This window comes from Ornithodoros turicata, chromosome 2 (genome assembly GCF_037126465.1).
Source record: "Ornithodoros turicata isolate Travis chromosome 2, ASM3712646v1, whole genome shotgun sequence".
In the NCBI taxonomy this organism is placed as follows: domain Eukaryota; kingdom Metazoa; phylum Arthropoda; class Arachnida; order Ixodida; family Argasidae; genus Ornithodoros; species Ornithodoros turicata.
In genome coordinates, this window is record NC_088202.1 from 43068546 (window position 1) to 43094843 (window position 26298).

Sequence of the window (26298 nt, forward strand, 5' to 3'; positions counted from 1 at the left end):
AAGCCCGTGCGTTCAAATGAAACCTTTCCTTTATTGTTTTCCTTTATTTTTTATTGGCTGCGAGCGTTATTATAATGCGTCCCCGCACGAGGAACAACTAGGACGCTTTCTTACTTTCTATTTTATCGCTAAAAAACAACGGGAGAAGAAAAAGAAAAACTACTTTCCCTCCTCGTCAGAGTGGCGCCACCTTTTTATGAAATAACGGTGGAACAAATGTCTCTACTTTCGCGAAGAAGGGAGATAATCAAAAGCGGATACGGTAGACACATTCGTGTCATTTGCATACCGAGATTGAGGAGTTATTGAGGAAGGAATCCGAGAGGGACCAAAGAAAAAGAAACGGCCGATCTGAATGCGGGAAGAATAGCGAGATGGAGCACACTTCCATCGTTGCATGAAAGTTCTCGAAAATTGAATAATTCGGTAGCCGTCGGGAGTCAGAGCACGCGCCTCTTACAAACCTGTCCACGTGAATTTTACGTGGTGCTTTCTTCTTTTCTTTTCCTCGGTGCCTGTACATGCAAAGGACACGCTGCAAAAATTCGTCCTTCACATTTCTGTCGCCGCCTGCGCATGTGCAGGTTCCCTGAGCAAGTGCGTGCTATGTTCTTTTGTTCTTTTTCTTGCACTACGACTTGGAACGAGCTACAACGGGAAGAGTTTTAGGTTCGTATAAATGCAACCGTTCATGAGGGCGACTAGTACGCACATGGCAGGGTTGCGGAGTTCAAACTCCGGAGTTGGAATGATTCTGGAATCACGAGAATCTGGAATGATTCTGGAATCATTCCAGATTTAGCAGAGCCCGGAATGGAATTGGAATGGAATGGAATGGCGGAAACTGTCCTAGGAATGGGAATGGAATGGTCTGGGTGCCCCGATGGCAGTTTTGGTTTCAACGTGCTGGTTTCTGCCCTCGCACCCTTTGCACCACACCTGCACACTGTCAAGAGTGAAATAGCCTTGTCTTTGTGCTTTTTCCGTGCTTGGCGATGTCAATCTCCTCTAGCACTGCTGGACTTGCCAGTATGGCTACCGGTCATTTTCTTTTATTGAGGGATTAACGGAATGGAATTGGGTTGCCAAGCCATTCCAGGAGCGGGAACTGACCATACCTTTTCATTCCGAGGAATTGAAAGGAATGGAGTTATTGCAAATCCCCATTCCTCGGAATGGAATTGGAACGGAATGGGGGACCCCATTCCGCAACCCTGGTACATGGTACGGTGCTGGACAAAAGTTTACGGAACACGCTCCGGCGAATTCCTTCGTCAGATTGACGCGCTTGCAGCGAATCGTACCGTGCGGACTTGCAAACAGGTGAGTGGGTTACCTAGACACTTGTATGTTAGCACGTACAGTCCTATTCGCTGCTAGCGTGTCACTCTGAGGAAGGAATGCGCCAGAGCGTGTTCAGTAAACTTTTGTCCAGAACCGTACTTATCCGGTTTCCCTAACTGTTGCTAAAACGTTGTGACATCGAGGCAGGCTATTCCCAGAAGCAAAGCACGTCCTGCTAGTCAATTTATGTGCGCTTAAAAGACCACATGAACGCAAGTATATGATTCGTGAACATGATCCAGAACTTGGATGCCATATGTGACCAGGTTATTTTCATGTTAGGTTAACGCGGCAATGCACGTCAAGCACCAAACAGAAGGCGTTTCAACTCCGCCACTCGCTGCTTTCTGACTGTACGGTGCTACTGTGTTTCTTCGCGCCTGTCATTTTTATTAGCTTAACCTCTGTTTTTCGCCTGCTTCAGGCGAACCTTCATGCTGCCGTAGTAGAATTCGCAACAAAGTATTCTCTTCACGCAGTCCGTTAACAGGTCACATCGTTTGTACTTTCGCAGTTCAGCTGGACAGCATGGCGGAAGATGGGGATCCGCTTGATTCAGCGGTGACCCAGGACCGCCGCCAGCAGACCACATCAACCACGACGGACGTCTGCCACCTGCCCTCTCCAGACATAGACGACTGCTGTACGTCGCCAGCCTCGCCAAGTGGCAGCGACGCGCCGCTCCAGATCGTAGAAGACGTAACCCCTCCGCCGTCCCCAACGTGCACCAGCCCAAGGGAGCCCTCACCGGTATCACCGTCAAGCAAATCACTCAAAGATTACAATGACGAAGACCTCCGGAAGTCCACAACCAACCCTGTGGTGAACTGTCACGGAGACAAGTCCAAGCCCAGGTCCAAGTCCCCCAGCGATGCGCACAAGACGGACCTCACAGAAGAGGAACAGATAAAACAGTACCTTCAGCGCAGCGACACCGCAGTTATCTACCCCGAACCTGTAGGCAACGTCTCCAAAACCAAAATAACGACTCCCAGCCCAAATGGTAAGCGAGCATCATTTATAGCATTTCATCCGAAAAAAAAGTGGTTTGTATTCGTCATTAATACGGATGAGTTGAAGCGCTATTATAAACACACCGGCACACTGCCGATTGGTCCTGAAGGCAAATTGAAGGAAGCCTCCAACGCAACTATTTTATGCCAAGCAAACTATGTATGACCTTGCGAATTTAATACACAGCCCAGATCCACTTGTGCCGACTCATCATAATCGATAGCGTAGCTAGACATAAAGAGCCCAAACATACATTGTTGGCACGTGCTGAACCCATACCCTACCAACAACTCCAGCATGGCACGTGTTCCTCATTCACACTGCAACAGTCCACCACTGGGAAGACAAACGCGGCTCTCTCCAGCAACCTCGTCACGCGCGGCAGACACTTCCAAATGCACGACTTCCGCTTCCGCTGACTGCAACTTCCGGCGGGCCGCCATTCACTGTGACGCAGTCCGACGGTTTATTCCTCTTTTCGGAGCGGTCGAATTAATTAAGGCGTCCTCGAGTGTAACAAGCAAGCGAGCCAGAAGCAAATGGATTGCTAACAACCTAGGCACCCCTCAACAAGGAATAGCCTCCCCTACTCCTGACTGAAATGTTACAAATCGGAACTCTCCCCCACTCTCCCACATTCACCAGAGCTTCTCTTGTAGATGCTCCGTTTAAAAGCCACCGTTGTGAGTCACAGATCGACTTCCCTCCTTCTAACCGTCAATGGTGCTTTCAATCACGCGACCTGCCTCGCACACAAAGTACCAGGCAGTGCAGAATATGACACGTCCTCCCTCCGTGCCACGAACGACCGAAGGTACATCAAACTTTCCGCCCCCCCCCCCCCCCCCATCACTTCCCGGCTCCACAGACGCGTACTTTATGTGCCGGGGAGAACGCTGGATCATCCCGGGACGCCGGTCCCGTCCTTCTCCTTTGTGCCTTTCGGTCCTGAATCAGAGCGCCTTCCTGAGGCATCGAGGGAAACCGTCAGCGCGAGAACTGGCGCTCCTCCTCTTCCTGTGCGTGGGCTGAAGCGGGGTTGGTGCACAAATGCAGTCACACAGTCAAGACCTCGTGTAGCGTATCGTTGTACGGTTGATGTTGCGCGAATTCAAAAGCGCGCACGGGACCGTCCAGGCGAACGTTTCCTGGATTGCCTTTTTTCTCCGTCACGAGGAAGTGCACGGAACGTCGTTTCTATATGCTCCGTCATCTTGTCCACATTATCTCTTTTTTTTTTTTTTCTGTCTCTTCTTGTATTTGTTTCTGCGTTGTACGTTGAGATGGATACAATATGTGACGTACATTGTGCTTTCAACCTCACTGCCCACGGTTGACGCACTGAATAGCAGTCGTGAGAGCGGGGACGATGTTGCTAAGTGTATAGATGAGTAAGCAGATGCAAACATTGCTGTAAACGACATCCGCATATAGACACGGACGGAGGTGAAGATGCACCCAGAATTTGTTTTCGTGCCGGTTCAAATATATTATAATTAGAGTCGGGATTTATATGCGCTAACAATCGACGAAATGGGCATGCAAATATGTCCTAAAAGTTGCCAAAATATGCAGCAAAAACGTGTATGATTCGGGTTACGTTCCAGATATATGTGCAGCGATGTCACGCATCAGAGCTCAAAAACTTGCATCTGGCATGCAATCTGTTGATTACCTCAGATATAAAATAGAATATAAAAAAAAAACACTTATATTTTCGGTTTTGCAGCACTAGTGGAATGCGCAGAATTACTTCTTGAAAATACCTGCCGCGCTTGGCAGAGTTGGACGCGCAATCTTTACACGCTCTCTGATTGAAAAATACAAAACAAAGGAAAGCAAAAGTGAAACTACGTAACATTTCAAAAAATGTCATGCGTGAAAACATGCCGCCTATTAGTTAAAATGTTGTGGTAGTTTGAAACGGAGTGCTCTACATTACACGTTGTTACTGGAGCATACTTGTGATGCGGAAATGATACAGGAACGCTTTCTGGTAGTGTCCTCCCCCATTCGTGCACCTCCCCTCTTGAGACTTGTGGTGTTCGATGTTTCTCGCATTCCTTCCGCGATATCATAATGGCATCACTGGTACGCCAGGAAATGTGCAGCAGAAACTAGAATTATGCATCTACGTCTTCAATTTGCATTTATTTGCACTTAAATTTCAAATAAAATTTCTTTAAAATAGCCTCAAATATAGTTTTACAACATGTAGTTTCCGTAGTTTCAACTGTGATACAATGTATATTTTCTACATGCAAAGGCATCTCCAGGAAAAAAATATGCACTTGCATGTAAATCCGGACTCTAATTGTAGTGATGAAGCAACCTGTCCAAATGGAGGTTTCTCAGCTTGTGTATTTTCTGCGCCTCTCTAATCCCTTATTCCGTACTCACCTCTGAATTCGTCGGACTTGCGCCCGTCACGTAACGTTATTATGTCTATAGCTTTGATAACATAGTTCCTTAAGTCATCTTCTCTCGCAACGACTTCGTGTCGGATTGAGCACTGTAGATATTAGGCGTGGCCAGTTTCTGAATTGACACTCATGTAGTTCGAAAACTTATTGCCAGTTTCTAAAAGACAGCCCTGGCAAAATGACTGCCAGTTCTTAAGATACCAAAAGAGAAAGAAAAAGTCCAATACACAGCCGAATGGTACGAAACCATCCACCATATACAACTGCTTCAAATCAAGTGGCTCACTCGAAGATTACCTTCATCTGTGCACCCCCGATCATCCCGTCTCACGCTTCATTAATTTGGTTCGCAAAAGTTCGGGAATTTTGAGTTTTTCAGTACATTGTCGTTACTGTGCGACCCTAAGTGCTGTCCCCACGTTCGAAAACACCATTTTGGAAGTATGCCCGACGTGCGTTGTTCGTGAAGACAGACGCAGATCGTTGTACCCCGAAGTACCATTCCGAAGAAGCACTCTCAGAAGCGATTCCAAGATGGCAACGCTGTCGCAATCAGTCACTGCCATTTCATATAATGTGCGTCTTCCTGTGCTATCACTGGAACGACATGTCACAAGCGATTTGGGAGCGGTTATTGTCCTTTGTCGGTCACCTGTAACTTCGTGCGTTATGACAGGCGCGCTGCAACCGTCGTGTCATGTACATTCCATCACTCTCAAGCTTTTTGGCGTGCTTTTGTATCAATGACGAATAAGATTCGTTCGAAGTTCTTAATTCTGGCTTCGAGTGTTACTGTTGAGTAACCGCTCTACAATATAATAGTTCCTACAAAACTTCCTCCCGTAAAGACGACCTTTCTTCGGCAAGAATGAAGTCCCGACGCGTGTCTAACTAGGCATAATTACACGAGTTCTGAGCGGTGCCCGTAAACGTGTCTGGCATACCGACGGTCTCGAGCCACTTGGCCACAATGAACACCTCCCATCTCACGCCAGGACAGTAACTTCAAACTTCCGTACAGAAGGGGAGCAAGTTTAACAGGCAGTGCGAGACCCCGAGAGGAAACGGCCGGTTTCAATTGGCCGTCGCAATTGCGGCGACGGTGACACTTAACGCAGGCGCCTGATATTGCCGTGACGGGATGGGAACACCCGAGCAGACGGAATATACGAGGTACGGCCAGCCAGATAAATACGAAGCCGGTGCAATCGAGACGTGCGGATGATCTGCCACCATAAACTGGCGGGTGGGACAGACGTGAGTAGCGATGTTAACGGGTTGCTTGGCCGCCATTTCCCTGCAGGGTGAGACCAACTGGTGGGTATGCCACCTCGTACGGGCGCCCGTTAGGCAAAATGAAGTGCGGATTGGAGTGGGCCACGTCGAGGGCCCGGCTAATTAGAAGCGGTACTCTCTGGGATATGTAGTGGCCATGTGGAAAGAAAATGGCCCCGTGGCACGTGATGATGCGCATAAGTGGAGGTTGATAAGCCGAAAAAAAAAAGAGAGAGAAAAGTATGCTCAACCAGCCGAGGGTTGTACTGTGCTTGAGGTTGGTAGCATTTACTTGCGAAGCTGAAGTGAGACAGATGTGAGACCCTCGTGCTCTGTCGCGACCGCTCACTCTCAAGGGAATGCTACCAACCTCAAGTCTGTATACCCACCTCGCTTGCACTCTCCTTTCGATATACAAAATATATGCAAATAATTGGTATGTTTTTACCCCTTGTAACGGGGTGGGGCAAGTTTAAATTCTTAATACTGGGGCAAATGTACCAAACTAATTCTAAGCGTTCTCGTAATCACCGTACACCATCTACATGTGACGAGGAACATCTGAAGGGAACATTTTCGAATTATATTGGTGTAGTTGGCGTTCTGGCTAAGAAGGGCACCTCGCGCCTGCAACACGGGCATCAGGTATTATTTCTTACTAGCATGTTCCAATGAAAATACTGCTTGCGAGTTAACATTTTACGTGAATATATGTGTGCTCATGTACTGGTGTGTACCGGACCCGATTATACACGAGGTAAAGAAAAAATGGATGCCGGTGCGTTAAGAAGGTTGAACACTAGTATATAGTCTAGGAGGGACCAGTTAGAAAAGTAGTATCAGAAGAATAGCAAGGTTATACAGCATGGTTACGCACAAGCGGGAGCCGCCAAAAAATGTTGAATACCTTATTTACGCAATAGAGTAAAAGAATTTCCTTAAGGCGTCGTTAGTATTCATGTGTTGTACCTCAGTCTTTCGACGTTTCTAATACAGAAAAGACAAAATTCATCCAGAGCACCTGCACCAGTTTTCATTGTTTGTCGCAGAACGAAGAAGCACACGTTGAGCTTACATCGCTGTATAGTTGATCGAACTCAGGCGGGCACAGCATGTCATCCATTCATAATGATTTCTTTTTTGAAGTATAGATACCTTGTGTCGATATGTAATCCAAGTCCTAGCGGAGTCTTCGCTTGACGTTTCTGGATAACACTGTCATCTGGCTACAGTACGCCGACGCTGTCAGTGCCTATTCGCGATGACTCCGCGTATACTTCGCTCGCGGCGGGGTTGGCCTGTACAATGTTGGCTAACCGCAATCCGCATTCAGGTTACACTCGGTTATCGTGTTAGGTTAGGCGGGATGAACATGACATGCCTGCGATTTTCATTGCCGAAGTGGGTGTAATTATAACGGTGGACATAACCCTGGCCTCCTGGGCGATTTATTTTACTCGGACAACAGTAGGCGATCGAGCACTGACCTGCGTTTAATCCCTTTTATGTGTCCTCTCGTGTATATGAAGGCGTTTCAAGAAACGCAGTGGGGTTGACTTTGATACTCGCGCTCCACATAACTATGCAGGATTTACCGAACTTTATTCTGATAGCAACGTAAGTGCAACTGGAGACATTACCGGTCTGAATTTAGTGTAACAAGGTTTCATGAAGGTATACCTTTAGCCAGCCTATGGTTAACCCATCGTTGAGACTAACTGAGTACTGCTTTACATAAATCACGTTACCTCGGAAAGCGGTAACATTTACACGAGTCTCAAGAACACAAATACGAAACTATCATTCTCGTGTAGCCGTGTTGGCCTTATCGTTTGTATCCATGCTCATCAAACTCGCCTGCACTACTTTAATTTGTTGACTTACCTCGCAGGACAGTCTGTCGCGAACAAGACCCAACAGAAAGTGTTCTTACACTGAGTCATTAAGACTAGATGCCGTTAACGATTTCAACTTCATTCTGACTACCTCCTTCGTGGATTTGACGGCGTTTTTCATATTATGTTTATTTAGGTGTCAGGAACCTCTTGGGTTAAGGGCTGTTTGCTTTCATGCAGGATTACTTTCATTCCTGTTACATGTGAGAATAAAGCGGACGAAGAAGGCCCGATGTTCGCGTTCAGCGTTGTCTGTTACTCTGCAAATTGGTACATAAAGGGGACTTGTCGTTGTGCATTTTGTGTTGGAGCTGGAAAGACCAGCTTCTACATATCGAACTCAACGTTACAGTATAAAAAAGTATGACAGCGCTTATCACTCGTGTTTAGAATTTTTTTTTAACAAAGAAGAAGAAACGATCACACATAAGGCACGTCTTCGCCATCCTGGAATAAAATCGACACACAGGACAACGTCAGGCAGTTTGATCTGATAACTGCCTTAAAAGACGAGATTGTCAGCGATATCGTCCGGCAGCCTCGACGAGAAATTAATTAGAAGAGACTGTCGCGTGTGTATACTCCTTTAATTAAGCTCAACGGTGAATAAATGATCGATAGCCTTCACTGTGCAGAAGAAAAGGCAGACGCCGTGATAATGAACCGAATCCCTTCACCTCACGAGCCCCTCGTGGAAGCGGCTGTCAGCAATTCCAGATGAAAGTTCTACACGTTGGAGAATCATTATGGCTAGATTTTGATGCTTCTTGATTCCTAAGGTTCGAGCACTGACGTTCAACTGGCAGCTTTGAAGAAACCGAAAATATCCCAACAGAAGAGTAACGTACCTTTTTTCGATGTCTTTCTTTTTTTTTTTTTTTTTATCGGCGCCGGAAAAACAGTTCAAGATTTCTAATCTTGAAACTTAAAATTATATGCACAAATGATGTCGAAACTGCCGTTCCAGTTAACTGTTGCACTGATTCGTTTAACACGGGTTGCAAGGGCGAAAATTTAGTTTTTTTCCCCTTCAATTTGTGCGAAAGGAAAACAGGAAAAAACAAAACGGTTCTTTTCCAGCAGATCAAAATTTCCAGAAATTTCTCATGTCAAATCAGGCGTAATATGCTAGACGAAGCATCACAACTCAATAGGCATGTTTTACGTGACGTGTTTGGCATAGACCTCAAATAGCCAGCCTGGGGGCGTGACTGGGTTGTGCGACGGGTGCGAGAAGTTCATAATGGGATTTCTCAATGGCACTTAGGTAAATGTCCTAAGCACTTCAAGTTTTCTCATAACCCGGACTGCTTATTCAATATTCAGTTGTTTATGCTGTATTCATTTATTAAGTTGTCATGATGAACCTATGCTGCACATGAGGTGGAACTCCAGGACACATGGAAGGGTATAGGATACGGTACAAGCTTAACATGCATCAGACTCCTATCGGCGGTTGAAGCTCTCAGTGTAGCTGCAATCCTGACGTGGAAGGAGTACAGCAGTGACGTTCGCAAAATTTCTTCGCTGCAAATCAATTTATCATTCGTGTACACAGCGGACATTATTTTACGATCAAGAAGAAAATTGAAACGTCGCGCATGCTGGAATCTCCCGAGTGTCAGGCAGCACGCGGACAAAAATAAACGAATAAATATGAAAAAAAAAAATAAAAAGCAAACAAAGTGCTGAGCATTAGAGTATAACGGGAGGAAGAATGGCGTTAGTTGCAAGATCCCCTCGTTTGTCCTCAGTAATTGGCCATTTTTAAAGGAGCTCGCTTTGGACGTGCAGCCTTTTTTTCTCCTCGATGGGACAATGTCACAGAGAGGGAACATTTTCGGGGACCCCCTGCTTTGAGAATAATGGCCGCGTGCTGACGACGACACGCTCTCGGCGGCAACTCCGTGTTTTGTACCGGGAAAAAAAAAATGTGGCCGTGGTGTTCGTACGATGTTCTTCGGAACTGCTCGTATTAATCGTAGCTTCTTCGTCCAAGACGTCGTGTTGCTGGTTTCAACATGTCATGTCTTCCCTTCAGCTTCGTATAATGATAAAGGGATTGAGCGTGCTTCGAACCTTCGCATGGTACTGTGTGTTGAATAATGGCAGCTGAAGAAAAGGCACCACCAGTGGGAACCGAACCCATCAGATTGAATTGCCTCGTCTATATACCTCGCCAAAATACTCCAGTGGAAGACGCGCAAAACGTCATATAGCGCTCAGCCGCCGCGCGTCCGCGAGGGCTCAAGGTCATGCCTTTTTATGCTCTTCTGACCATGGGGAATATCCTCGGCTCAGCCACAAGATATTCCGTATCAGACGACAGTGCCGATGGTGTCGTCTGCAATGTGCGCAGTGCGCCACTCCCGATATTCTGGCGCCGTACGACGTAACAACATAAGATACAGCCGGAACTTCCCCCTCGTGATTATTTTTCTTTAGTTTTCCTCAACTAGAATATTCCTTGAGATGTTGCTCGCATGAATACACGGTAACAGTGCTGGGGGAACAAACAAAAAATCAGGTTTAGTGGAGTGGATTAATGCGACGTGCGCCAATGAACGCGTGACTCTGATGACGGGACGGTCAAATAGCCGAACACACTGGACACAAGTGTATATAATACAAATTGCTTTGGCGGGGCACCACGTGAGAATAAGCATCACACACATTCAGTAGCGTTTCTGGGGAAGAACTGATTTGCCTCTGATGTATCTGGTTACGTATACGAAGAAGTGGTTCTGGTTGATTGGCTCCCCACAAACCGCGAGTGGAGCTATGTGCATCTCGGTGTTACAAACTGGTATAAACTCTTTATACAGTCGAACGTTTATACGGTTCTCTTTTTCTTCTTCACGTCGCACATCATGTACTTCTTCGCGGAACCGGTTTGCGAAGACTCGAATTCTCTGAGATGACGTCGAGCCGATCTTCTAAAGAAGAGACAAAGGGAAAAAAGTCTGAATATTCAAACAGTGAGGTTCAACTCAAATTGCAGAGGGTGAATCAACAATTAAGACAAACACGACATTTAAGCCTCACAAACGTCTCATTCGTCGAGATCATTGCTTTAGTTTTCGTCATGTGCGATCGTTGAGAAAAATGATTGGATTAGCAACAGAGGCACTTTATTTAGTTGACTATGAAATAATTAGGCGGTGTTTAAACGCAACTCCATTTTATTATGTTAAGGGAACAGCCTCAGGACGAGAGGCGACAATACTTTCATTCTTCTCCTCCCGAGGATTCTTTTTCTTTACTCGCTGCGAAGCTCAGTCTGTGCTCCGACTACACATATTGAATTGGGCTACGCGAATATGTAAGACGAAGCCACCTTCGCATAAAATTAAAATCCGAAAATTGGCCCAATTTTTACCATCCCTTTTAGCATTCAATGCGCATTAACCCTCAGGCAGGAAAAATCAATCCACGAATCAACCACGCAGGCGTCGGTAGCTGTATGTACTTCCAAGCTGTATCTGGACGGTAAGCAAGAGCCTTTTAAATGTATTGGCTACAGTTATACATGAAACACTGTGTAATCGCCTTACGCAATGGAATGAGCAGTGTGTATGCGTGGGTGGGAGGGGTACGTTGGGTAAACGAGCAGTCTGCCTGCCTAGACTGGCAGCACGCTGCCCGGGGAAGAGGGAGGTGGGAGAAAAGGGCGGTTCGGGGAATGAGCAGGTTACCTTTATTGTGTTACCTGCAGAGTTTTAGTACGGCTGCGGAAGTTAGTTAGCTAGAGGTTCCGATGATTTGGGTTTAACAATCCCCGTCTCGGCCTGCGGGTCCCGCACACTTCGCGGTTCATTGCCAGCTAGAATTCTCAGCTCCAGGTCGCAGAGATAAACACAGAATATATTTTGTCAAGTTCCATGTCAGTTTGCATTGTGGGCTAATTGAGTCTCCGAGCCTACTAACTTCCGTTAGTAACGAATGTGAAAGCAAGCCGCAGTTATACCTGCATGTTTATGACGTCTTGTTAGCCATATTTTTTTTTAGGAAAGAGGGAACATCTTTACGCAGTCCTACGAGAACCGAATACCATCGTCTGCTCACAGGACGATAGACACTGAACTCACCGTAATGTAAAGAGAACGCCCAAAACACTTCGACTCGTGTCCATTTTTCTAGCGCCCTTCTGTATCCATCGAAGCGAAGTACCACAAGAGGGTTTTTATCGAGTGACTCCCTCGAAAACGCATTCCTATACTCTGTATTGACGGTTGCCTCCTTGAGATTCTTTACATTTATAACAATTTAAGGGGCAGCGTTTCACGTCTGGCTGCCATTACTGTCCTGACGAACGAATCCTTTTCGAGTGTCTCGCATTGACTCGCTCCGGGGGCGTCGCAAATTCAAAATGGATGACTCGGTTGAAACATCGTAGCTTATGTGCGCTTTGTCACCGGATTCTTTCGCACGGGAAGTCTTGTTAGACCGTTACGTACCCATCTGTCAAGGACCGCAGTCTTATGTAGAACAATGCGAAGGCGGGTCTGGAGGAAAAAAATGTATATTTAAAAAAGTTGTGCAGCAACGATAACACAGGCAACATGTCCTTCAGCACGAAGGATGCTGCCTCTGGTTACATTATGCTAACTGCACTATGTAAGGCAACGTGATGACACGCGATTGATTCATGTGCTACATGGGTAGCGCTGGAGTACAGCGTTATGTCGAAAGAAGTGTATATGATATGTGACGATACTCTAAACGGATCACGCAAAGCAAAGCTCGAAAGCGAAGTTTTAGCTGTAATATTTGGTGGACTTTATAATCTCTGGTAACATCAAGCAAAGCGCATTTATCTGGAGTTGAGATCTTTGTCCACGATTAATATGTGTCATGTATATGGCATTGCCCATTTTTGAGTCGCTTGTTTAAGAACTGCCGTTTTAAGGCAGACGCACTTCTTAACAAAGTCTGTGGGGAATCTTTGTTGACATGATTCTCGTAAACCTCGCCAAATTTATGCATGAAACAGGTACAGCCGTGTTCCTTTCGAGTTTATCTAATGAATGACTAATTCTTGCTGATTTATTGCGAATTAAAGTCTGTCAGATTTTCAATACGTGGGAGTCTATGGGGGAAGCAACAAAATCGCTTCTTTCGGCACGCACGATCGGGATATATGGGTCGAAATGATGTCATTCCCTACAGTAACGGTCTAGGAATAAATTGCAATCAACAAATTCGACAAACTTACGGCAGTTTTCCGGATCCCTGCGTATGAAAATAATGATTTTGTCGTTTGCTAGCATGCTCTGCACGCTGGCGGCGATTACATTACTTCCTTAGAGCGCGGGAGGAAAGTAAAACAAAGAAAACGCGCACCTTCCGCGCGCGCTTTATTGCAACAATCAAGCAGGCGAGGCTAAAGCAGCACTTTTGCTTTTTTTTCGACTATTTCTGTCGCTATACTGTGCAAAGGGCTTGTTGCGGTTATCTGTGGAGGACTTCATATTTCTGTAAAGAAAAAGTGAAGTTCGCTTGGCCATTTTCAAAGTTCTATTGAAAAAAATTAATTTCCCTGAATTAAAAATTGGCCAAAGCCTTCCTAAATGGCGGCAAAAGTTTGCGGAAAGTAATTGCCGAAAGTTCCACAATGCTCGGGCGAGAACGTCGCCAGTTGGACTTTCTTTATCACTTTACGTGAAACACACTATATACTTCGTCCACTGTAAGTGCCAGCACGTAGCATTCAGACCTACACAAGGAAACGTAACGTAACGCACGCCAGGACACGTGAGCATCATGCAGCATTACAGATGCTTTGTGCACCATCCTCCCGTCATCCTAAACGATTTGCTTCGAAAGCCAACAACGGAGCTCAATCCACCGTAAAAGTGAAAGACGACAGCACTATTTCAATGCCCGAAGCCTGGAACGACGCGACCAAAACGACATAGCAGCACATGAAGATAACCCAGATCATCGACTTCAAGGAAGGATACGGGCAGAAGCAGTTTTTTTTTCTTCTTCTTCTTCTAACGCCTCCACGGCGTGCAGTTCCCTTTGTGCGGGGCTTTTGGAGCGAAGAGAGTGGCCTACCGGGACGGCCACCGAAAAAAGGGAGGCTTACCTGTCAGCGAGAGTCCATTGATCCACGTGTTATCGCACTCGCGTCCTTTAGAGACTTCGGCGGGCGAAAAGGTGTAGGAAGTCTTCGCGCGCCAACTCCCCAGACGGCCAAGAAGACGATTACTTTTATAGAGACGGATTAGTTCTGCAAGGGCAGGTGGGGGATTTTCGTCCGTTTCTGTCAAAAGAGAGTCTCACCGGCTTCCAAGTGATGATGTTCCGGAGAAAGTTTCTTTGGGAGGTTTATGTGACAAGGCAAAAGAAGACCAACTCCCGGACTCCGACAGGGTCACGTTTTCTTTCTGCGAACAGTGTAGCTTTCGAATGCCTTCTGTTATAACAGACACACCTCCATATATGACACCTTAGCAAAAGGAGTTCGTGCCGGTGACACACGGCATGAGCGAACTCCTTTTGGTGTTTCGTTTGAAAACTATACCCAAAGATATCGCTATACATGTTTCCATTAGAACCAGCCAACACGTACGACATCGTAACAATACGACCTGTGAATTGAAAATACGTACTGCAACTATAATATCTGCACGCAGACTTCGAGCACTTGAAAAATGAAAACACGGTCTAGCCTTCGTTCGAGAGTATTGTCGTCGTATCGCCCTTCGTTCGAGTCTATACGCCGCACGCCTCTACAGAGGAAAAGGAGACCGCCGATGGCAGTTTCCGAGATAGACCGTTTCGTAAAAGGAGATTCTCCTTTGCCGTGTGTCAGGTCACGCGCCGCTTTTACGTTAGGTGTGCCTTTGTGTAAAGGAGTTCAAACGTGCCGGTGTGTCAGGGGTTTATATCTTCATTGTTGAGAGTTCAAAGATCAAACCCTGGGAAGAGCATTTTCGGGAGTCTCCGCAATAGATGTCCGTGAGTAGCGACAGTGAAGTTTCGTTTTCGCATCGTCTGCAAACTGACGAGAACCCTTTCTGTGATGCCTCTTAGTGCGACGTTGAGCCATGTGGAACTTTGCTTTTTGCGAGGCCGCTCCGCTGTGACGACCTCGCGGAATTCTCGCGAAATGCTGGATGGCTAACTTTTTATTGAGACCAAAGACTCACAGGTCGGAAGTCCAGACTGTTCTGCTACTGGATCAGTATCTGTTCTAAGTATCGGCGGCTTCCCATATACTACCTGGAGGCTCTTGCTTCAATGTACCTTCTCCACATCGCCGGATTTTCCACTTCAGACGGTTTTTTATGATTGACTTGTGGATACCTCCGGTAAGAAGTAAAGTTCGGTGAAACTTCAAACAAAGCAAAGCAACGTTCTTGGCCATGTAGAACGCTTGCTGCGTGTGAAGAGCCGTAGATGGAACGCTGCAGTTTTTACTTGTTTTGTTCTCGTATAAACGCCATACAGTTTAGGTAACTAAACAAATGTGTAGATGTCTAAGCCATAACAATGGCAGCTCTCACAAACCGAAGATTCGTACCACGCTCTTGGATGAAGCACACAAATAGAAATCGCATATTTCCTTCATTCCAAACTACGTGAAAACAAAAGTGCTGCATGCGGATGGGTTCCTCGATGGGCGTCTCTCTTCCTGTTTGCTACGTATCGTTCTCTATTTTACGCGTTTAGTCGACGAACTCCATCGGCGTCGGCCAGGACGGTTGGAAAGCGCTTAAACGGAGCATAGTCCGTGGTCCGGCCACCTTAGGCATTCCGAGCAGTTCCTTTGAAGATTGCCGGGAGCCGTTTTCCAGTTGCGGACGAACGAAAAAGGGGAAAGCATCATTTCCTCCCTGTACCTATCACCGTTTCCCTTGATGCCGTTATTGAGTTTCAGCACGCCTCAGACTCCCTCGCCTCCTGGCGCCTGTCTGCCAGCACCTTTTTGGCCACTCTATGCTATAAACGCACCTTTCGCTGCGGGTGTTGAAAGATACTGGGCAGATGCAGTTCCTTTCAAGTTGCCCTTGGGCGCTTCTTATAGCAGCAGGTGAAAAAAAAGAACTTTCATGTGCTCGTCACGTCACGTTAAAGGAACCATGAAGAGATTCGCGAGAAATTTAAGTTCTCCTGTGGATAATCGATCTCTCATAGACGTGCACACAGAAGTTTTGGGGACCTCGCCACGTTCCCTTCTATTTGCTGCTCTAGCCTGTATCAGAAGTGGACGTAGGAAGGCTTGTTATCCGTGGCTTCCGCTTGCTTCGTGGTATTGGACTGTGTCCGTGCAAAGACACGTGTGCATCGACTTTCTCCGTACGCTGCGAGCCTTCCCAAGCAAATTTCTTCCCAAATCATTTCATAAGCTGGTGTATGTCGAATTACCTATATACCATAGCAATACGTTTAATGGCCGCTACTCGGGATAGTATGCATTAGTTTTCTTTCTCTTTTCGTGTCAGCGTCGCGAAACCGCTGCGGCTCTAAGCGGCGCAGAGTCGTGGATGGAAGAAGAGAAGACAGCAGAAATGAGCGGGAGAGTGGGAGGGTTTAGTATGCGTCCTGGGACGGCATCGCGGGGAACTGTACCAACATCTGTCAGAAGCAAATTTGCCGGAAAACACAGGGGAAAACCTAATGAACCAGTACGAACTAGCCGACCGTTTCTCATTCTAATGCGAAAACAACCTTACGCAGCTCTACCGGAGGTGGGATTCCCGCCATTCGGTGTCCATTGAGTGTCATTGCTGTATTTGGTATACGGACTCACTCATTAGTTGACTCCTGTTTGTTTTGTTTTTATGTCTCTTAGCCATCTCGGGTTGCATTTCTTTTGCTTCTTTTTTTTCCCTTTCTCTTCTATTTACGTGTAGTGGAGTAACCTGTTCCGACTTCTTTCCGAGGACCCATATCTCCATCTTTTTTTTCAACCAATCAGTGAGGCACATTATTTCCAAGTTCCAACGACTGCAATAACCGATCCACACAGAACCTATAGCGCTATGTTTCTGCCTCCATTGCTTCACTCTCCCTCACTATTTTCCCTATTTTCTTTCTTACATCACTTCGATTAAGACCTACACGCGTACCATAGTACCGTATAGATTGTACGGTCGTATAGGCTTCCATACAATATAGGACCAGCGAACTCGTATAAAGCGAAGGTTGAACGGAACGCAATTTTTACAACACGTGTTCGGCTATACAGTACGTTCCCTATACTAAACTGTAGGCGCCTTTGCCTGAATGTTATTCCTCGGTATCGAACCTTCTTCAATTCATCAAGTTTAAAGTGCGCCCAGCATCTATTTTCCCTCTAAGACTTCTTTCCCTATGCAGAAGCACCGACGGACGCCAAAGTAAACGGGGGGACAGAGCGCGTCACCCAGATTCCCCCTCCACCGCATGATGCACCTGAGCCTCCCTCCTCTGCATTATTCCCGACCCAAGCCTGATTGCGATCCCAGCGGAATACCTTTCTTCCCCCATTATATTCCCCGACTTGGCGTTTTATTTCCTTGTCACCGCTGCCATTTCAGCCTCCACTGCTCTTCCCTTCACCTGAGGAAGACTGAGCGCAGGAACGTGTTCGGAATTCCAACCTAAGGCTCTGTATTCCGCGTACACACGGCGACGAAGGGCTGGATTGGATCTATAGCAAATACGTGTGTGCCCTGCGTTTTGGATGGCGTGTAATTTGGGTTACTTTCCGTCGTTTCTCGGGCATGCCTTTCCGAGCTGCCTTACCTGTTTCCTTCTGCTTCATGTCGTGCTTTGCTGTTTTGTTCTTTTTTTGTGCCTTCTGTGAATTACTTGAGTCGTATTTTTGGTCGTCTTCAGCTTCAAACGTGCCGGTGCCGTAAAGCGGTTGAGACGCAATCTCATAAAATGAGTCCATTCGATAGCGTAAGCCCTCATCGTTGCGATAATGTCTCAATTTTTGTCCTCAATCGCGCTTATAGGTTTTTCAGAAAAACCTAAGTTGAAAATTTCGTTTAAGACACTGCCGAAGTATACAACTTTGAATTGCTCGTCAAGTATACACTTTAAAAACAGAACTTCACCTCATAGCACGCTGTGCGCCAAGCATTGCCACGAATGATAGGGCTATCGCTTCTGATTCGAGAAGAGAGAGAGAGAGAGGCGTACGCCTTTTTGTGGCAATTTGCCTATATGATAAATACCTCAAAAAGGCTTACGCCTCCCTCTCTCGTCGAATGAAATGCGATAACCTTATCGTTCCTGGCAGTGGTTGGCGCACAGCGTGCTATGCGGTGAAGCTCTGTTTTTAGAGCGTACGACGGTAAAACTACATTGCGTGCTCATAACCTGGGCGTGATCGGTGACAATCTACATCGGGCCGATTGCAAAAAAAAGAAAAAAGAAGAGAAAGAAAACATGGATGCTTCACATCAGGCGTCGCTCCAATTTATTTTATTGCAGTTTTGACAACCGATATTTCTTTTTGTTTGTTTTTTTACGCGACATATCGCGCGTGTTCTATGTTGCGAGGTATTTTTAAGCAACAAGCTCCATTATGACACCAAATACCGAACCTATAACCTGCTTGCTTGCTGCGTTACCGTACACCTCTAAAACTTAGTTGGACACCCAAGCGCCTTATATTGTTCAGCTTCATCGTAACGACTGCTATAAATAACGGATCACACAAGATACACTGTATTCTCCACGAAAGCGAAGAGTCGACAAGTTGCCAGCATTGTATCAATTATATCAACCGTCCTTCTATACGTGTCGAATGGTGGAAGATACAGAGAACCGGTGAAGGTTTAGATTGATGCAGAAGCTCCAGGTCTACTGGATCCAGAAGAGGAACGGTACTTGCTCGAAATATCGGTTCCTCCCGATCTGAGGACCTCTGCTTCAATCGTCCATCTACGTTTCATTGGCCTTGGCTACCACGCTGTAGTGTGACATCAATCTGTCCGGCCACCTGCTTTTACCACGTCCCGCCGTCCTCAAGTCCTCCACTTTTCCACAGCAACTTGTAGAAGCTTGTGAATCGCCCTTACTACACTGTCCATTCAAAAATGAACAATAAAGGAAGAAGATGCGTGTGAAAGCCGGGCGTGAACATGCAAATACGGTCGCCTCGACCATAAATCTCGTCGGACGGCCGACGCTATGCATGGAGATGTAAGACGCCATGTCCAGCTCCGCACCATTAGTCAAATGTTCCTCAACCTTCCCGTCCTTTTCTACCTCCCTCGCAGCGGCGCAAATTACAATAGGCTGGCCCTAATCCACAGCCAAATTAACGCCCACGAACGGCCATCGAGCGCAAGGCACCCAACAAAGTTCGCGTATCAAAAAGATGAGAAGAAATATATAAATAAAAAATGTGATAAAGAGCCGATCAAGTACAAAAACGAGACTCTATCGCCCGCCGACAAACACAATGCACAGCGTCTCGAGATGAAGATAACTTAACGCGCTAATGACCGTGTAATTAATATGTAAATAAGCTGCGCAGACCACACAATACCGATGAGAAGAAACTGCACTTTTTTCCCCTCTCCCATCTAACTAACTCTAGCTAAATGCTCATCTGTCGCATGTGCTGCTGCACAGGTTCTATAGAACAACGCCGTCTTTTGATGCCGAAGAAGATGAGCAAAAAGACAGTCACTGCGAGCAAGTGGCGCTTTCCCTGTGTGGCGCCCGCCTGTTAATTTTGCGCCGCCCAGCTCATAATGCACCCTGCCAGTGTGTCCAGCCTGCTGCTCTTCGCTTATAAAAAGCAATCACTGCTCCAGCCTCTCCCTGTTTAAAAACTTTAATATCCTTCCAGTCCAAAAACAAAAGCCAGGGAGCGAAAATTCGCTTCTTCTTAATTGGCTTTTCTTGTCTCTGATGCTGTTCCTGTTTGCCTGTATTTGATCTGTGGAAGGTTTGGACCGATCTGAGGTCGTCCGCTGGAGGCGATTATTAGTTTTCTCGGCGTTTTATCAGTTTCGTGAAACAAAGGGCTAATTTCGGACGATGTGTTCTCGACTGGGTATACGTTTAAAGCCAATGTGTTGGCCTCAATTACGAAGCTGTTTCGCAATTTTTACGTCGCTTCTCTTCTAGAAAAGACATTGCATCGTAGTTTAAAAGTCTCCGTTCGAGTCAGTTGATTGATTAATGGTCCTACCGCTACAGTTCACAGAAGCCTAAGTTTTAAAAAGGGAAAAACGCTTTCTTGGATTACAGTAAATTTTTTTTTAATTTCCAGGTTTTTGCGTGTGTCTGTGTATTTTCAGAAGTAAGAGATGAAAACAATTTCACTCCTAGTATTTGTTTTTCTCGTTTTACAAAACAGCGTTAACCCGAACGGAACGGCAGCAAAGGTAAACAGTTGCAATTGATTCAGATGTCCTCAGGAATATCCGAATTTCTAAGTCACGAAGCTCCAATAGAGCACGAACAATTCTAAAGCTTCTCCAATTCAAAGACTGCCCCCACGTAACCGGAGCACCCAAACTGTTTGGCCGCAACAAACGTGTCAAAGCATGTTCCTAGCACTCGCAATGGAAGCTGTCCTCACCGCCGCCGTCGCAGCTTTAAACGAGCAACGTAGCTTAACGATGTACAAAGAAAATGCCCAGGAGCGGTGCTACCACGTTCACCTTTACAGGGAAACGAACACGAGCAAAGGAAAACATAATTCGGTGCCCCTAATATACTAGGTAACTGGATCTGGACCACGGCGCTTCCCTTCCCTCGCCCTGTGCACACCTTTGACTTCGTCAACGCAGGAAGATCGTATTAAGAGACGCCATTTGTTTGGAGAGCAGAGGCGCCAGCGATAGAAAGCAAAATGAAAGAAAGGTTGAAAGGGAAGCCGCCCGGGAAAATAGGTGCTGCCGGACGGTAACTCGAAGCTGCTGCCATCGTCTTGATGCACACTGTAAATTCTCGGACCCTCTTATATTTTGTACTTTTTTTGTATGCTTTCATTTTTCGTCACTTCAAAGTGTCCCGTTCCCTTTCCTGTTTTTCTTCCGCTGTAGCTCTATTCTTGAGGGGATGTTTTTTGGTTCGTCAACATCTGCGACGTGTGTGCATCTTGTGAGCTTGTAAATGTCGCTGTCATGTAATATATTTCGGCACTTTAATATTCACTGAAAACATTAATTTCAGCTAGCAGATCGTGTAAGACCTATATCATGCAAGAGAATGAATACTCTGAAACCGGGCTCTGCCTGTAAAGCTGTCTTCACGTCGAACTGAGTCATACTGTGGGGAAGCACGCTTTCCGGGTGTTTTGAGAGAGGCGATCGTGCTGAACGCAATGGACTAGTTGGCGGCGCAGTGAAAATGTCGGTTGATTGATTGATCAACTGATTAATTGATCAAATGATTGATTTGCTGTTTAATGGCGCAACGGAGGTTTGTGAAAAGGCGGAAGGGGCTAGCCTTATCTCTAATTAACTAATTTTCAGCGAATAACCGCGGTTTACACGGATGGGCGCCATGACGGTAGAAGAAAACCGCGTGCGTGCGTGAGTGTGCGTGCGTGCGTGTACGTGTGTCTGTGTGTGACAATTATGAATAGTGTCACAAAAAGGCGTACGCCTCCCGTTTGCGACGATATCATTGTAACGATACCCGATTGTAACGATATCATTGGCTAGGAGCGTGCTATGCGGTGAAGTTCATTTTTAAGAGTGCAGTGTTTGGCTATTTCCATGTTCCATTTTCTGATAAAATTCTACGACCTTACATTTTTTCGAAAATTCAAATAATTGAAGGTTCATCGACGGCTGCCTGTCGACATCCAGACAGAAATCCACAGGAATTATTTGCTCGAATTTGGTGTGGTGATGAAGACATTTCGAAAAACAAGAAAAAAACGTCCTTTAGTATACTTCAACATAGTAATTGGCATTAGTGCAGACACTTCGAGGTCCCTAAATGTTACTTTGAGTAGTGACACAATGTTAGGAACGCGTCCTACAATTTTCGGCCACATCCCATGCACGTCCTAAGCGCAGAAGGAGCACCCGCGCCAGCAAACTCATTCGCTTCTGCAAACAGAACCGCCGAAGCACGTGATCATTCCTAACCTCTCTCTAACTACTACGCCCTCAAAAAAAAACAACTGAAAAACACATAGCAAAGATTTTGCGCAAATATATGAATGCATTTTTATGTTCTGGGATGACCGAACAGCGAAACGACAGCTACTTTACACGACAGTAACTTTACAGAGAAGGGGGAAGAGATAATGGCAGAGGAAGAGAAAGGAAGGAAAATGGACCTTCTCTTCGCAGGAACGCGAAACGACGCTATGAGGAGAAGGTAGCACCGGGGATGACGCTAGGTGACGCGGAGGGAGATAAGTTAGCGTCGGAGGCTCAGGTGACGTGGAAATTGGACCAATTACCGCGGAATGACACGGCGCATTGTGCGGCGGCGGCTCTCCCGGTAGCCGTGATGAATGGGATTCCTGGCAAGACAGGTAGCTACGCCCGTATCCCTGGAAAGCAGGGGAAAGGACGGGCTTTGGATGAGCGCCAGGGTGAGCTTTCTCCCGTCGGTGAGCGTCACTGCACTGATGGATGCAGGGCGGTGCATATATGCAGGACACACGAGCTGCGCGCTTCTTCGCGCAATGGCTGTAATTTGAGGAGCAAGCGAAGATGCGCCGCTAATGGGGTTCCGGTGCTGCTAATCAGGTTAGACGGTGATGTCACTGACACGTGAGTTGGAATTGTTAAGTGTCGTTCTAAGTTCCTGGTTACGAATCTCACTAGTTGCGACCACGCGCAATTCATTTCGATCCATGAGACCCTTCGAAATTTTCATCTTGTCAGGGTTAGCAATGTTGGAGCTAGGATAGCGCTTCCACGTCGCCAAGGGGCTTCTTTTTGCTTTCTTACTGTCCTTTTGCAGCATAGACAGCGGAGACATTTCACTACGAACTCTGGGGACAGTCACCTCTGGCCTTGTCGGCTAAACTGAAGTGTGTCTGTGTAGTGCCTTTTGTGTCCTCTTGGTGACGTATGCCTACGATGTATGCCTCACCTGCGTCATGTGTGCGGTCCGACCATTTCATTTCGTACAATGTGCAACATGTAATGGGGTACATTATAATTGGGGTAGATGTAATGAGGTGGATTAGATGGGGTAGATTGGGGTAGATGTAATGGGGTATGTATGTATTTGTCATTTCTATGTGTTCCAGCCTCAGAACACAAATTAGCACCACTCCAGCGGTAGAACACATCAACAGGATTACTATCATCGGTCTCTGCGGACAATTTTCAGTACACACTTCCCTCAATGGTGTGTTAGCCCTCGGTGTTCGCCAGTGTGTGTGTGTCATGTCATTCAGCTCAGGTGATTTTTGCAGACCACGTTGCATGATGCTACCTGTCACGTTTGTTGACATCCCTGTCTCTCTCTCTCTCTCTCTCTTTCGGGTGGTTGGGCTTGGCGATTGGGCTTGACACCACACTTCAAGACCTACGACGACCACCACCAGGATTTGGAAATGTAGTGCTTTTTTTTTTCGGCACTCGCGCTGTGACAGCGTATAGCCTCGGCAAAGCGTGTCACCCGCAGTTCCTTGAGCCAATTACCTAATAGAGCCCTGGTAGGGACCGGTAGAGAATATTATCTACTTGTCATAGCGCCACAGGCTGGCCCGTCGTTCAGGCAGCAGTACGTGTACCACTCCAAGTGGCCATCACATACTCCCCTCGAAACTGACCGCGTTGTCCCCATGGTCTGAGTAAACGCAACGGGGTCCTTCGCACACTTTCCTCGATTGGACGCTGCATCTCAGATTCCACACAGAACCCCCACTAAGTAAGCAGATATGTCAAGGCCCATGACGGGAATGTGCAGCTCGCATGAGAAGATCTGCGACAATGAGTTTCGTTTTTATTAGTTTTTGGACTGCATCGTCCGGTATTGTTTCGTAAAATCACTCGTTAAACTATCTCGATGAGCTGCAGAACTGCAATTTTATTTATGATCGTACAATACTGTTTATTCTGGTCATATTCACAGAATCGAGGAGATTCAAGGCGATGACAAACACGAAGTTGTTGAACTCAAACTGCAAGGCTGTTTCTTTGCGACTTCTTATTGCCGCTGTTGAGCGATAGCTGGCAAATTATTGATATTGTATAATACGTTTCGTTTCCGGTACTCCTAAAACAGAAGGTGATAATAAATGTTAAATAAAAATGAAGGTAATAAAAATTGCCGTGAAGTTCTGGTTTAAGAGTGTGTACAACTTTAAACGGGTTATGACAATTGCATAGATGTGGTTCGTTGTATCATGCGTACATTGTATACAATGCTAAATATGCATGCGTGTAGTACGCGTACTACACGCATGCGTATTGAGCAAAACGTTGGTGGTAGCCAAGGTCGTGCTGAAGACTGGGAGGTGGTGGGTTCGAATCCTACTACGGACTGCGATATGTCTGACGTTTTTCCTTTGTTTTCCGAAGCCTTTCCAGACGAATGTCGGCACACTTCCCCCCGAAGTCTGCCCAGGACGCATACTAACCCCCCTGTCCCCCCCCCACTCCTTCCTGCTGTCCTCTCTCCATCTGTCCACATCTCTACGCCGCTCACAGCCAAAATTGCTTCGCGGCGCTAACTAACAAAACTATTGCGGGAAAAAAAAGTTTTTCAACGTGTCCTAGAGGATGAGATGCAAACCCTCGAACAAATTTCAGCGTCGATCTCTGACGTCAGAGGAGCTAAAGCCTCGGCCATTCCCATTAGTTCTCGAAAGCAAGTGACCTTGTCCGCGGCCGCCTCACTGACAGGGATTACTGCCGCGACGTCACCGCTGGATGAGATTCGGTAATCGCGGTTTTCTACTTTCACGGTTACTTCCAGTGCTGTAAAACTTGTACGAACGCATGTACACATCGACGCGAACAATTGTCTTTCACATTGATCAGGCATAACCTCAGGCGGAGTGTCAGATCCCCTTCAGAGCCGCTGTCGGACAGAACTGCGACAGATCTTTAATAACTGGTCGTAAACCCTGCTCCTCTCGTCTCAACACACACACATATTCCAAGCCTGATACGCGCACGCCATCATTGTCCTTGCAGCCTTTCACACTTCAACACGGAGTCTTGCACGGAAACATATCGCCTCCCTGTTACTGCTTTCCTTGTCCCGCACACATGCACGCCTCTCCCTTCAGTCAGCACACACACACGGGAAAGGTGTTGTAATCTCGTTCCCAATAGACGAGGAAGCACACACGTTTAGTATGCAGCACAGGTCTCTCGTGTTGTCCGTGGTTGTTCGACGACATCGCCTGGGGACGGCGACGAGAGCAGCGTTCGTCGGTGAAGAAGGTGCGGGGAGACGTGACTCGCAGGTGCGATGATACGCCGCCAGGCGTCGTGTGACGTCTTTCTTCATCGCACCCCCATTTGGAGTCAAAGGTGGGCTCGGAAGAAAATGTGTCGTGTATACGTCGTTCCATGGAGGGGTTCATGGGAACGTGTTTGGGTTCGAGAAGGTGTCGTGAAAGCAATCGAGGTTGAAATAACGCGTATCAGTCGTTTCGGAAACTCTCGAGTGGAAGCTACAGCTGCCGGAAGTTGTCTTGCTGCGATGACGTTTCATTTTTTTGCCTTTAGTTCCGGTGAGTCGTTATGTCCCAGTATCGGCGACGATACCACAACAGTATAGCAACGGTGGTATATAACAGCCACACCGCTGTGTTTGCCGCAGCCTCAGCAGTTTACGTTATGATATAACGCCTCAACACAACAGCACCGTATTTCATGGTACAGAAAATACCTTACGCGGTAACAGACCGGTAACGGAAGCGTACCAATCAGTCGTTGATGCCCGATTCATTTTGATGGTTTTACTTTTTCTTTTTTTTTTTTTTTGTCCTTTCACTGTCTCATGGTGTTGGTCTTACTTATCCGGTTGAAGTCTTTGGTTTGCCGTACGAATCTGACCTTTCCAGCTCTCATTTTCCATAGGCAGGACAGCACTCTTCCTTGCTCTTCTTCCCCTATCGTCCTCTTTTCTCTTCGTTTTACACCACTGCTGAATAAGCCAGCTAGTGTCAGTCGTGATACGCCACTGATATAAAGGTGCTCGTAAATTACAACCAGAGTAATGCCCTCTGACATACCTTGACCTGAATGTCGCTCTTTGTTTTTGAAAACCTTCTTTTGCATACTCAGAAATAAACGGCGAGGGCAGAAACTACAAAAGTCCCCGGAGGGACACGCTTCTTTGCTTGAGCGAATGGCATGGTTTTGCAAGTTCGCCGGAGAAATGAGACAGAGGGAGGCTAAAAGAAACATGGGTACGCCGTATCAGCAGTCCACATCTTCCCCTCTTCGAAA

General features: G+C 46.6%; 1 protein-coding gene across 6 annotated transcripts in view; it reads left to right on the forward strand.

Moving 5' to 3' along the window:
* Positions 1-26298, forward strand: part of LOC135385332 (zinc finger E-box-binding homeobox 1-like) — a 491031-nt gene that overhangs the window by 383756 nt on the left and 80977 nt on the right. For all 6 annotated transcript variants that reach the window (XM_064614587.1, XM_064614593.1, XM_064614592.1 and 3 more), the window contains one exon: positions 1859-2347. In XM_064614587.1, the coding sequence (XP_064470657.1) occupies positions 1859-2347 (489 nt within the window). The remainder of the gene's footprint in view (positions 1-1858; positions 2348-26298) is intronic.